The 14,332-nt window shown below is 49.8% G+C and overlaps 1 protein-coding gene across 7 annotated transcripts in view; it reads left to right on the plus strand.

The window, feature by feature from the left end:
- The first annotated feature begins 1,352 nt into the window (after window positions 1-1,352).
- The window catches only part of Nell1 (neural EGFL like 1), an 864,397-nt gene continuing 851,417 nt past the window's right edge, over window positions 1,353-14,332 (plus strand). For 3 of the 7 annotated variants that reach the window (XM_017589771.3, XM_039092192.2, XM_039092195.2), the window contains exons 1-2: window positions 1,361-1,952; window positions 10,553-10,681. In XM_017589771.3, coding sequence (XP_017445260.1) covers window positions 1,898-1,952; window positions 10,553-10,681 — 184 coding nt within the window. In that variant the 5' untranslated portion in view covers window positions 1,361-1,897. 7 annotated transcript variants of the gene reach the window in all.

The following is a 14,332-nucleotide window of genomic DNA, read 5'->3' on the forward strand; positions in this document are numbered from 1 at the left end:
AGTTGAATTTTGAGAGTGTTGGAGGATAGACTATAGACACAGTTTAGTTGGTAGAGTGCTTGGCCGGGATGCATAAGTCTGTGGGTTCCATCCCCAACACTATGTAAACTAGGTGTGGTGGCCCAGACCTATGACCCTAGCACTTAGGAGGTGAAGGGACAAGAGGATCAAGGTTCAAGGTTATCTTCAGATACATAACAAATGGTCCTGGACACATGTCACAATAGCCTGTACTTCCAGCAGTGGGACATCCAACATCCTCTTCTGTTCTCCAAGGGCACACACACACACACACACACACACACACACACACACGCACACACACACACACTTAAAAGCTGGTGAGTAAGTTGGGCCTTGACCTCCACTTGGTAATAGCTCAGTTCAATTGCACTGCAGTGGGCACTTCTTGAAATGATTTAACTTCCATAGTTCCTTTCTTCACCTGCCCAGGAAGGTCATACATGAAGTAAATGGACAAGGGCATGTATACAGAATGCCCTGAAAAATAGGACAAAGTTCAGAGGACCATGTAGGTAAGACCTTTCATCTTCAAACGTTGCACAGCTAAATTGGTGACCCCCCACTGGTCTCCTGGGGTCAAAGGTATATAAAGTTAAGCTTCTGGGAACACAGAGGATATGCAAATGCCAGAGAGAAACCCTGGAAAGAAAGCAGGGCTCTTTTGGAGAATTCCTTTTCCTTTTGGATCCCTGAGGATATATGGGTTTAGGCATCTTAAATAGTATTGGATGTTGCGGGGAGCCGGGGGGGGCATAGATGGAGGTACAGGGCAAGCTGGGGCTCCGGAGACCCAGAGGCTCCGACCTACAGGTTCTGTGACTGCATCATCTCTAGATAGACTGAGGCACACAGGGACTCTTGCAGGTCGGTTCCAGGTTCCAATAACAGAGGATACTCTAGACGGGAGAGACTCCTCTGCTTGTCCACTGGTCGCCAGCAAAGCCCAGCTTTTCTATCTACAGAGTGGCGTTACAGTAGGGGTCTCCAAGGAAAGCAGGGGAGAGCGGCCCAGAGAGCCAGTTTTGAAGAAAACCATCCAGAAAGTCACAAATGGTTTAGAACTTCCCCTATGTGGCAGCATTTGGCCTGTAGAACGAAATTTGCAAACACTTCTTAAATTCCAGCCATAGATTGCTCCAAGCTCAGGGACTTCCACCTCAGCACCCTCCACCAGCACTCCTAAAAGCCAGAATCCAGTCACAAGAGCCTTTGGCTGGGAATAGATAGCAAGTACAGGTGGCCGTTGGGGACTCAGGCACCACTCATCCCCCCCCCCCCCCCACCTGCTCCTCCCCACCCACTTGCTGGAGCGAATCCGTAGTAGTTGTTCCCCAAAGAGGGTCTGGGAGCACTCGGTGACACCGCCTAGGTCTGGTTTCCCTAGGAAACAACCCACGCACCAGGGTTGGGCTGCTTCGGACACGGCCCGGAAGAACTGTTGCAACTTGGGCAGCCCGCAGCGCGGCGCAGTGGCAGAGGCGGGGGCGTGAAGCCGGGAGGCGCGTGTAACCAGGATCCTCGAAGCTCCGGAGACCCGGAGGCGAAAGGATCCGCACAGGAACCCAGGGCAACCTGCGCGAGTGGCGGAGCCCCGCGCTCCCGCCCTAGCTCAAGGGGAGCGCAGTCGTAGCGGGGTTCAGAGCCCCAGCCCCGTGCCACCGCCACCCGCGGTGGGGGGTGGGCTGGGGGCGGGGCAGCTGGGGTTGCCTTCCCGGGCGCGATCCCCGAGCGCGGCACCCGGCGCCGCCGAGCCACCTCCCCTGCCGCCCGCCAGCAAGTTTGGCGGCTTCGAGCCCAGAGAGCCACGGCTTTCTGAAGCACTGGTTTCTTGTTAGCGTTGGTGCGCCCTGCTTGGCGGGGGTTCTCCGGAGCGATGCCGATGGATGTGATTTTAGTTTTGTGGTTCTGTGTATGCACCGCCAGGACAGGTAAGCAAGGCTGGGCGTTAAGGGGGATATGGGGGGAGGTGGTGGTGATGATCATGCTGTTCCTGGTTGCTGTAACCCGGGATTACTCTGGCTGTGAGAGACGCGGAAACTAGCTCTGACGGGCTAGAGAAAGAAGGACAGCAGCATGCTTGGGTCTCTGATCGCCCAGCACAGCTCGGGGTAAAAGCGCTAGAAAAGATGTTCTGGCGAGCGTCCTCTTCCCCAGGGACGCAGCTGCGGGCATTCAGTGTGCAGGGTGCGGCCGGGTGGTCGCACCCTTGTGTGGCTAGCTAGTAGCTTCCCGGTTCTGGGGAGTCAGAACCCGCTGCAGCGCTGCCAGCGATCCCTACATCCTTGAACTTGCAGGGTGCGGTGGACGAGGGTGTCACTGAGCCGCGGGAGTTCCACCCGCAGAGGGAGCGCGTGTAGCAAGCAGGTACGGCCAGGGCTGGGGGGAGCCAGACGCCTCACAGGAGAGGGCTGCGAGGAAAGCGGGGACCTGCGAGCTCTTCTGTGGCTCCCACATGGTTCCCGGAGGGGAACTCTAGGATTGTTCTCCTTTTATGGGCTCCGCGCCTAAACAACTGGGCGAACAATTATTAGGAGGGAATTTGGAGCAGTGGAGACAACTGGAAGATTTTCTCACCCGCTAAACCGTGTTTCTAATGCTATCATCAAAGATTGCAGGGCGGGACCAGGGGCCAAGGAAATTGGCCTAATGGCCAAGTCCCTAAGAGAAGCTGCCTGCTGGAGGTGGCCTTATGATGACCCTGAGGAGCACTCCCCTCTTTCTTCTTCCACAGGGGTTCCCTGACTCCAGGTCCCTGGGGTTCAAGAATGTAGCCTACTTCACTGGAGGCAGGAGCAGGGTTAGGGTTAGGAGAGGTAGGAGGCAGACCAACAGGGCCCAGAGTGGAAGAGATAGTTCTTGGTAACCAGACATCCGACTCACAGTCCACAGACTTCCCATCTGATTCAGGGCCATCCCTGTCTCCGTGTCCCTTCACCATCTTCATTTCTCCCTCTGGAGGTTCAGTTTCCTTCCCAGGCCAGACAGCTGGTTTACCTTGAGAGGACTGAGGAACCTACCCCCTCTTAGGTTGACTTAAAAAGTTCCCTCCCCCTGCTCCCTTGGGCAGTTAGGGGTCTGGGAGCTTCTAGATGCCCTCCCTTATATCCTAGGACCAAAGTGGACTAAGACTTTCCTTTGCTTGATCCTAGAGGGACAGGGAAACATTTCTCTAGGGACAAAAGAACCTCTGTGTTTCCAGAAATCCCTCTGCAGTTGATAGACCCAAGGCTAAGTAGCGCTTACTACAGTTGCTTCTTGCTCCAGGAAGATGAAGACGGGGCCTACTCCTGTTGGGTTACCCTGGGAGGAGGAGAGTGCTGCTGGAGACATCCTACAGAGGAAGGGAAGTCAGGGGGAAGACAGACGGTAAAGAAGCAGTCTGATGGTCATTCCATATCATTCCGTATTATGACCCAAATGCTTACATCCTTTGTTTTCATTACTCCTTTGAAAAGTTGCCAAAAACTGTGCTCATGTAGCATCAGGCTGCATGAAGGATGGTTTCCACTATACTTCAGATTCTGATGTCTTCCCCACTCCCTACAGCCCTAGTCCTCTTTACAAACATCTTGAACAGTGGGTAGCTTATTAGGTGCTACACACACACACACACACACACACACACACACACACACACACACAGAGACAGAGAAAGAGATAGACAAGACAGACAGAGACAGAGAGACAGACAGAGACAGAGAGACAGACAGAGACAGAGAGACAGAGACAGAGAGACAGAGACAGAGAGACAGACAGAGAGACAGAGACAGAGAGAGACAGAGAGACACAGAGACAGACAGAGACAGACAGAGAGACAGACAGAGAGAGAGACAGAGAGACACAGAGACAGACAGAGACAGACAGAGACAAAGACAGAGAGACAGGCAGAGACAGAGACAGAGAGATAGACAGAGAGACAGAGACAGAGAGACAGAGACAGACAGAGACAGAGAGACAGACAGAGAGACATAGAGAGAGACAGAGACAGAGAGACAGACAGAGACAGACAGAGAGACAGACAGACAGAGATAGAGACAGAGACAGAAGGGGGGACTCTGTTCTTGATGACTGGAGAATTTATAGCTTTGCTGAGAATCTAGGTAGAAACTGAGAAAGCATTTTTGTTTCACCATGTGGTGTGGCAGGAGAGGTGGACTGTGAGAGTTGGTGTCATGGGAGGGGGAAAGTCTGGTTACATGGTGGAGAGTGATGGCTGGTCACCTGTGAGGCTTTGCCCAGGCAGTGAGTTGTGTCTTGAGAGCTTTGGAGGAATAAAGTGGAATGCAGTCGGGCCCAAGAAACCACTGGGCAAAGACAGAATGGATCTAAGATGTACCAGCTCCCCAACCTGTCCCCAAGCATGGTGCAAGGCCAACCCTTGTGCTTCCTGGTAGCAATTACTTGATTGCCCGAGGCTGCACATTTTTCATACATAAATTGTTGGAAGAATTAAGGGAACGGAAGGAATTATGCCTCGTATGTTTGCATTGTGGTGGCAGCAACCTCTTTGGTTTTACACAGGAAGCCCCATCCCCCAGCCCCCAGGGTGGGCGGGGCCGACTGGTGATTACTGTATCAGGATCTAAACAGCTGCTTGGAGAGTTTGTCTGTCAAGTGAGACAATTGTCTGGGACATTACCAGTCCTAGATGGAGTAAACATGTGGCCCACTTAGCTGCCCGGATACCAGCAGCTTCTAATGGAAATGGATAGATGCTATCAGGCACATTTTAATTAAAGCGAGACTGCAGTGCAGAGGTAGCTTTGCATGCAGCCATCAGAAGGCAGGTGTTATGAGGAAGCTGCTCATGTCACTCAGGCTCAGAGAACCTAGGAGCACAGAGTGGTGACCAGGGTGGGGGTGGGGGTGCATGCATTCTCCCATTCTGGGCTTTCCAGGCACATTGGAGTAGATGGAAGGGCAGCATCCTTCATCCACAAGTTTTCTCCTGTAGCCTGGAAAGGCAGTAGCAACTCACTGCTTAAGCCTTCCTTGCTTTCCAGGTTGTTTATTTTTGGGGGGGGGTTGTCACCAGGGTAGAGAGTGAAGGAGATACCCCCAAATAAAAACACCCCCAGGTATCCACTCAGTGCCTCCTGCCGTGACCTGCTGGAGAGATTTTTCTATTTGAAGCAATTCCCAGCATGAGTCTCCCTGCCTCACTGCGCCCCAACCCTGTCAAGCATGTGTCAGTTTGTAGAAGCATAAAGTATATTCTTCAAGAACATCGCTTTTCAAGGTGTTAAGGAGATATCAAGTGGCCACACACTCCTGCTTTTAGAGGAGGTTGTAGACCGTCTTTCCAGTGTCACTTTGCTCTCCATGGACCAGGAGAGCAACTGCTACCAAGAGGCAGATTAGACCCAAAGTGAGTCAGGCCAGGACTCGGTGCTTAGAGCATCAGAGGCAAACTGAAGGGCTTTGGGCTGGATCTCTTCTTGGCCAGGTCTGAGGATCTGCCGGCAGTGGCATGGACAACAGCAGGTACCCCAGTGACAGTGAGTTCTGAATACCAGATCAGACCTCAAGTGCCTCTGTCATGTTCACTGCTGCTCTCCAGGATCTGAAAATATCCTCTCCCCGGGAGCTTTTTTATTCTGCTTAATTCTAATGCCCACTTTTAGCCATGTGCAGAGCTGTTATGTCGAAAGTAGAGAACTTTAATAGAGTTTCCTAGGAAATGGCAGGAGCTGGCTGCACGGCCAGGAGACGGAAGCTTGGAAATAAAACATGTTTGATGGAGCCGGCATCTCACATGATGTGAGGTTCACGAGGGGTCACGGAGATGGCTCCTTATTAATGGGTATCCTGATTCCCTGTGCCATGTGCAATGTGTTATTCTGTCGGCATCGGGCATTGTCCTGAAAGGGACTAATTAAAGGGAGAGAACAGAACTGCATCTGGAAGCCTAATTGGTTTCCCTTTTTCTGCTTGTATGGCGTGTCTTCATGTAAAGAGCAAAACTGTCACAGCAGTGAGGAGAACCACCCGAGCTTCTTTAACTTCTGTGGGGTACAGGACCAATGCTGGAATGGTCTGGGAGTCAGTCTTATGAGACGCATGTGGACGAAACCGCAGCTGAGTATCTACTGTACGTAGCCTGAGCCTGTCTGTGGGCTCATCTCCCAGACCTCAGGTGTCAGGGAGGTAACAATGCCCTTCCTGCGGACAGACGAGGAAACTGAGGTTCTCGGGAGCGATACTTCTCAATGGTGGAGAGTTTGTGTTTCCACAGTATGTTCTGGATTGAGGACATATTTGTGGGTAGGGGACTTGAGGACATTATTATGGTATTTTATCAAGTCCGCAGGGTCTGCTGGGTTTATTGTATTACACAACCCCTAGGCTGAGAGCGACTTGTGTATTTTTAAATTGAACATCTTAGTGGGTCTCCAGTTTCTGCACTGATTATCTATTGCACAGCAAGCTACCCCAAGTCATGACTTGTGGTAACAGTTACTGTGTTTGGAGGCACGTATCTTGGTCTGCTGTTGTCTTCTCTAGGCAGGGTCTAGCGGACCACCACTTCCCATTCAGGGGTGTTGTCTGATTTGTGTGTGCACTGCCCTCATGGACCATTCCCAGGACTATGAGCTCATCTTGATGAAGGAATCCTACCACGTGAGCCCATTCAAGCCTCTGCTTTTGTAAGCAACACCACTGATGCCCCAGTAGCCAAGACAGGGGACGTAGCTGAGTTCAGAAAAGAGGAAGTGAACGCCTTCATTCACTCCAGTAGAAAGAATTGTGAAGCCACACAACACAGCGGGTGGACGTGAGATGGGTAAAGATCTGAGGCCAATAGTTCAGGCAACCATTGTGCTGGCTAGCTCATGTCAACTTGACATAATCGTAGCCATTTGGAAAGAGGGAGCATGAGTTGGGAAGATGCTTCCATAAGATCAGTCTGAAAGTCTGCAAGCCTGTAGAACATTTTATTAACTAGTGATTTATGGGGGGGTCCCTCACACTGAGGGTGAAGACGGCAGGTTGAGCAAACCACAAGGAGCAAGCCAGAAAGTAGCACCCCTCTATGGCCTTTGTTTCAGTTCTTGCCTCCAGGTTGCTGCTGTGACTTTCTTCAATGGAGTGTAAGCCAAATAACCCCTTTTCTCTTCAAGTTAGTTTTGGTAGTAGTGTTTCATTACAGCAATAGCGATCCCAGCTACGATGACTGTAGTCCACTTTTCCTAACTCACTTGCCCTTTGTCTTTTCATGGTCTATCTTACTGCTCTGAGGCTATATCTACCACCGTGAGTATCATATACCCCCACATTATGTAAATGACCCCATTCTGAATTAAGAGCCTGTCAAATCCCAGTTCCTGTGGGAGGCTGCAGGGGCAAGAGAGATGCTTCTGGGTCTCTTCATGTCTGGCTAAGAGTACATGTACCAGCCATTTACCAAGTTCCTGGCCAGAGAAAGACCAGCCCGCAGGTCCCTTGAGATTACCTTTGATTTAATTTGTGCTGTATAGGATCAGAGCAGTATAGATCAAATTGAAATATTAGTTCCTTTCCTGTCTGTTCAAGGTGATTGCAGAGCTGCTGGCATCTAAACTCAGCCTGACAGCAGGCTCGTGGGGCCGTGACTCGGAAAGACAGTACCTTGCCCAGCTTTACTTTGCCCGGAGTTGGTATGTAGTGTGGGCCATAGCACACAGGTGGATGCTTAAAGATAGACCGCATTTGAAATGCAAATTAGAACATAGCCCTCCTTTCCTTGAGCACAAACTTCACAGTGCTCCATGATCACCCATTAGAAACAGAATGATAGCCAAGACCCTTATCACTGATCCTAAGGCCTTTTATAACCTAACCTGGCCCCTACAGTTTCTAGTTGGCACCGTCAACTGAGAAGAGAGTCACTTTCAAAGAGAGTCTTAAAAAAATTTTTTTTTAAAAAATGAAGTATTTACTTACAGTGTATGTGGGGTGAGGTTATAGGGAGATGCTGGTCATGGCACAAGTTTGGAAGTCAGAGGGCAGCTTGGGCGAGCTGTTTGTCTCTTTCCACTATGTGGGCGATGAGGATCAGACTCAGGCGGTCAGGCTTGTGGTCGTGTGCCTTCACCCTCTGAGCCGGCTCACAGACCTTGACGACAGAGCTGTACTGCCTCATTTTCTTCATCAGGTTGCTCTGTGGGCCTTTCTGGGAAGGACTGTCATGATCATTAATTGATGTAGAAGTTCCCAGTCCACTCTGGGTAGCACTATTCTCTGGGTAGGTGGTCCTGGGCTGTTTTAAAAAGCTAGTACTTGGGGTTGGGGATTTAGCTCAGAGGTAGAACGCTTGCCTAGCAAGCGCAAGGCTCTGGGTTTGGTCCCCAGCTCCGAAAAAAGAAAAGAAAAGAAAAAAAAAGCTAGTACTTATGAGTCAGCCAGGGTACCAGTGAGTGAGTCAGCCAACAGGTTCCTCCATGGTTTCTGCCTTGACTTCCTTCAATGGTGGATTGTAAATCCTATTTTACTACATCAACGGAGAGGAATGCGAGAACACCTGCCTTTGAGCTCTTCCCCTAACCCCCATGTCTTTCCACTTCTGTTTCTAGAACACTCCATGATGTCTCTGGCTTGTACCCACTGTTACCTATATGTGGGCACACTTTTCCTCAGGCCGGGCCCTTCTCTTCTTGATTTTTGTTTTTAGCTCAAAACAACCTAGTCAGGCTCCCTAAGTTTTTTTTTTTCTATCCTGATACTTTCTGGTATTTATTGCCAAACTGTCCTCTTAGTTTCTTCTCTCTCAGGCATGAGAACTTGATGAGACTGTCCTCGGTGTTCACATCACGCATGGTATCTAGTACACGCTGCACGGGACCACATGTGAGAACTGTCTTTGGGTCATTAGGTAACGGGCTGCATTTCAAGGAGAGAGTTTTCGGGGGCTGGGGTGATGGCTCAGCGGTTAAGAGCACTGACTGCTCTTCCAGAGGTCCTGAGTTCAAATCCCAGCAACCACATGGTGGCTCATAGTCATCTGTAATGGTATCTGATGCCCTCTTCTGGTGTGTCTGAGGACAGCTACAGTGTACTCAAGAAAAAAAGAAAGAGACAGTTTTCACACTCAGATCAGAAGATGTGTGTGTGTGTGTGTGTGTGTGTGTGTGTGTGTGTGTGTGAGAGAGAGAGAGAGAGAGAGAGAGAGAGACAGACAGACAGACAGACAGACAGACAGACACTTAGGCAGGACCTGACAAAAACCCAAGAAGGCAGTTAAATGCACCATGCCTTCCATTGAATCTAGTTTCTGCCTTTGCACAACTGGCTTCAACTCTGAAGCACCCTTCCTGACCAGCCTTCCTATAGGACTGCAGTTCTTGTTTCCTAATAGGAAGAGGGGAAGGGTAAGGAAGGGCGACCCTCCCCAATCTGTATAGGCAGCAGGGGTAGGAGGAGGGCAGGTGAGGCTGTGGGAGCTTGGGAAGTCCTGATGAATATTCACTGAGACTCTGTGGGACAAACTGGGTGCCTGCTCTCCGAATCCCGTGCCGGGTGACTGCATTGCCATCAGGGGGAAGTTGACAGCTGTTGCTGATTAAAACATCTCCAACCGAGCAATAGAACCCACTATTGAGATGCTAAGTGGTGCTAAGCAGAGCCTTCACAAATGGCTTCAAACAAAGTCCCACAGAGTGATCTGTAGCCTTATTAATACATGTAATTGGAAATCACTTTGCAGTCGTGAACGTGTCATTCCACAGAGCACTCTCTGGGGTAGGAGACACCCTCGGGGATCCATAGTTCCCAGGCAGGGGATTCAGCCACGTTTCCTTCCTAGGAAGAGGGGTCAGGACATCTACTTTCTATTCCAGAATCCCTTGGAGGGACGCATGCCCCTGTTACTCTGATCCCGCCCCCGTTCTCCAGTAGGGGCAGCAGTCCTCTCCCTGCTTCCTTCCCGTGTATTGCACGTAGTGGTTTCTGGGTGATGGGGGTCACTGCAGGGCTTGACTGTTCTGTCTGTGTCTGAGGCCACAGCCCCGCACCCACCATCCCTATCCCCACACCCCCAAAGTCTAGAGATCCGAAATTTCTCTGTAATTCACCAGACAGCAAAATCATCCTGAGTTGAATTCATTTGGTGATAAAATGTGACCTGAAGGGATATTGGGCTACTTAAATCATTGTTTCAATTAGGAGAAAACAGCACTTTTTTTTCCCCAAATCAGAAACACCCTAGAATTTGATTATAGGCCACTGACTTTGCAGAGAGTGTTACATAAAACATACCATGTAGGCCATATTTCCTTTTCAACCTGTGATATGTCCTGAATTCTGAAGCTTATGTGGCCCCAGAGAGTTTCGGTGTGGGGTTAGCCATCTATAATAGAGTGGGTCAGGGCAGGGTACAAAGACACTGAGCTCTGAGAGAGGTCGTAGGGTGCAGTTGCTTCCCCGTTTCCCCCAGGGCAACTCCCTAGCACTCCTAACTGCCTTGACTGAATCCTGACCACCCCTCTTCCTCTGTAATCTGCTCTGTATGGACTGCTGCCTGCTAAACCAGCATGACTCTGTTTCTCCCCAGTGTTGGGCTTTGGGATGGACCCTGACCTTCAGCTGGACATCATCTCAGAGCTCGACCTGGTGAACACCACCCTGGGAGTCACGCAGGTGGCTGGACTGCACAACGCCAGTAAAGCATTTCTATTTCAAGGTAAAAAAGTATGTCCTTCTTTTTTTGGCATGGGGTGGGGATAGGAGAGGAAGAATCTGTCTGGGGGTGTGCTCACCCTCCTGGTTTGGGGGTTACCTTTGCTGCTTTTCTCTCGGCTTTATCCCGAAGTGCGTGATAAGCAGGGAGTGTTCTGAGAGTGAGAGGAGGCAAGTGGAGGCAGGGCACAGAGATACTCACTCTGTTCGCCCAAGGACTTTGGCAGGCACCCTTAGTGGGATTAAGTTGCAGAACTTTTGAAAGCTGCTGCCCAGCCATGCTTGGCTTTACAGATCATTTATCTGAGGATTGTTTCTATCTTCGATGTACCTACGTCTCCGTCTTATCTGTAGGAAGAGCATGCCCGTGGCGACATTCTCTTTGGGCGAAGCTTCCTCAGCTCTGCCCATGATACACCCAACTACACACCATCTAACAAGCCCTTCTAAAGCCAAGAGAGAACAGGGCTTCAAAGTGTGGGCTCTGGAGCCCCCACTGATTCGAATTGACTCCCAGCTTTGCCACTGTGGCCTGTGGGACTCAGCTTCTCTGTGCCTTGCTATCCTCATCTAAATGACAGATCCCTGCAGCGCCTCCCTAATGGGACCTCTGTAACAGTGCCTGATGTATATAGTTCTTGTTTAGTGAACACTTGCATCGTTTTAGAATTCTTCTGTGTACTGTACGGAATGCCAGGCATAAAGAAGCCACGTGCAGCCCCTGCCCTGAAATATAATCCAGAAATCAGCAGATTCCACAAATGGTTGAATCAAAGTGACTCATTCATAAAGGGGATGTATAGACTGCTGGTCATGGGCAATGCAGACGGGTCCGATTCAGTTTGGGTGAGAGACAGTGGTCACCAGAGAAAGGCCACCAGGAGAGCATGGCAGGTCAGCAGGGATTTGAAATCTGAAAGCAAAGCCTGGGGTCAGAAGAGGTGGACGTCTGGCCACTATGGACAGGTATAGGCAGAGAGGCCTTTAACAGAAGCCAACAGATAGAGGTGCAGAATAGCCGGAGGGTGGTGAGTGTCGGAAGAAGTAGGCACCGCCTGTTTACCTTGGACCAGCAGTCAGAGGCCATATTTTACAGGTGGCATGGATTTGAGTTCTCTGATGGCTTATGCAGTGGCCATTCTGGTAGGTGGGAGGCTGTGTGCTTGTTAGATGTTGTGCTTTAATCTCACAGCAACGGGGACCAACGCGGAAGTTAAAGTAGGGGAGTACACTGAACAGATATGTAAGGCATGAGGCTTGGTAGCTCCCTGTGACAATGCCTGACAAGGTTCTTTCTTCTTTGAAGACAAGTGCACTGGCTAGATTTGCATTGCTCTGACCAAATACCTGATCCAAACAACTTGAGGCAGGAAAAGTTTATTCTGGCTTCCCATTTTAGGAGGTTTTGCCTACCCTAGCAGGGGAGGAAGGGAGGAATAGCTCACATTGGGGCAGCCTTGGAAGCAGAGTACGCCAGGAAGGAGCGGGGGTTAACATACACCAGGCATGTAACCTAGTGACTTCTTCCTCTAGCTAGACTTCGCTTCTTAAAGCTTCTATAGCTTCCCCAAATTACACCAGCAGATGGGGAGCATGGGTTTAAAACAGGAGTCTATAGGGAACATACCATATTCAACACACATAACGGCAGGGCTAGTTTACAGTCGTGGAACCGATATCATTGGATGTGATTTAAGATATTCACTGTGCGGATAGCTAACAGTCGTAAGTGATACGGAAAAGATTGGATGATGACTTGTAGCACGACTGTAGGTATGTGAATTCCACTTAATGACTTAGACATTTGGTGAACTATTTTAAGCCAGTGTGGCTGAAAGGACAAAGGTTGCATCACCTGATTGCTTTCCTCTTTGCCTTGTGGAAAGCGAGAGTCCCTGTCATTCTCTGCTAAGAAAGTGGGCGTGGCTCAGCCAGAGCATGACAAATACAGAGGTGAATGCTAGCAGCAAACCATTGAACTGAGACTGGGGGTCCCTACTGGAGGACTTAGAGAAAGGATTGAAGGAGCTGAAGGAGTTTGCAACCCCATAAGAACAACAATGCCAACCAACCAGAGCTCCCAGGGACTAAACCACTACCCAAAGAGTACACATAGACTGACCCATGGCTCCAGCTGCATATGTAGCAGAGGATGGCCATGTTGGGCACCAATGGGAGAAGAAGCCCTTGGTCTGGCCAAGGCTGGACACCCCCCCCCCAGTGTAGGGGAATGTCAGGGCAGAGAGGCAAGAAGGGGGGGTAGTTGGGGAGGGGGAACACCCTTATAGAAGAAGGGGAGGGAGATGGGATAGAGGGCTTATGGCCGGGAAACTGGGAAAGGGAATAATATTTGAAATGTAAATAAAAAATATCCAATTAAAAAAAAAGAAGAAAACTTGGGTGTTCTGTGAGCTTCCTGAGGGCAGCGTTCTTGCCTATCTAGATAGTTCTTGATCTTTAGAGCCAGCTATTGTGCATAGTATGTAGTAAGTGAAAATGAGCCTTTCAGCTGGACTAAAATTCCTCTGCTTGGTGTACCTTAGAAGAGGCCTTGCTTACTCCGCTGGTCATTCATTCCGTCGCAGGGCCCGTGGGCGGGCCTTCTTCCCTGGAGCCTGTTTGTTCTCTGTGTTGGCATTTCCCTCTAGGATGTCTTCCAGGTGGGGATTTTCAGCATCTTTGGTGGGAGGAGAAACTCAATTTTCGGAATGGGATGAGACATTTTCCTATATCCTGGGCTCTTGTGATTGGTTATGCATGGCCTACCCGGGTAGCCCAGGATGCCCTTTTGTCTCCAGCCAACGTCTTCTTATATCTGCCAAGGGTCCTTTATCAGCTAAGGTAGCGCATTGTTAGATAGGTTCTGGTGACTGACTCCTGGAGTGCTTCGGGGAGCCATTATTCTGCACATTGTATCCACTACTTTCCAAAGATTCATGTCCGACCTACATGCAAGATACAACCGTCTCATCCCTAACCTTCCTCAGTCTTCAGGCTTGAAGCATCAGCACACAGTCCCAAATCTCCTTCAGTCATGCCTATTGGAGAACCCTAAACCTTGCCCTTAATTTAAATAATGCGTGATGAGACACACGTGGGACAGAATTTTCCTCCATCTGTAGGCCCAAGGAACTGGGGGAAAAAGGAACTACTTCCACAAGGTAAGGGAGGCAGAAACGGGACAGCAGTTACAGACGCTCTGGCTTAAAGGGGAAGAGGTGGAGAGAAGGAAGGGGCTGCTGCCCACCCCAGTAATTTGGGAACCCAGTAGTGTCAACTCCACTGAACCTCAAAGCTTGGGGACAACCTCTGCCATCTGTCCTTGGCACACCCCTCTGGGATATCTTTCCTTTTTTAAAAAAAAATTTATTGGATATTTTTTATTTACATTTCAAGTGTTACCCCCTTTCCTGGTTTCCTGTCCATAAGCCTCCTGTCCCATCCCCCTCACCTTCTTCTTTGAGGGTGTGTCCCCTCCCCAACCATTGCAGCTGAATGAGCCTGTGCCCTGTCAGTAGAGTTTGGGGGTCTTGTGAGCCCTTATTCATTGTGTCCTCTTATTTTTTTTTTCAGTTCAAGCTGGCGATGTTTCTGCCAGTATAAAATTCTCAGAAATATTTTAAAATTTATTATTTTTTAATTATCTTTAACTTCA

This window comes from Rattus norvegicus, chromosome 1 (genome assembly GCF_036323735.1).
Source record: "Rattus norvegicus strain BN/NHsdMcwi chromosome 1, GRCr8, whole genome shotgun sequence".
Classification (NCBI taxonomy): domain Eukaryota; kingdom Metazoa; phylum Chordata; class Mammalia; order Rodentia; family Muridae; genus Rattus; species Rattus norvegicus.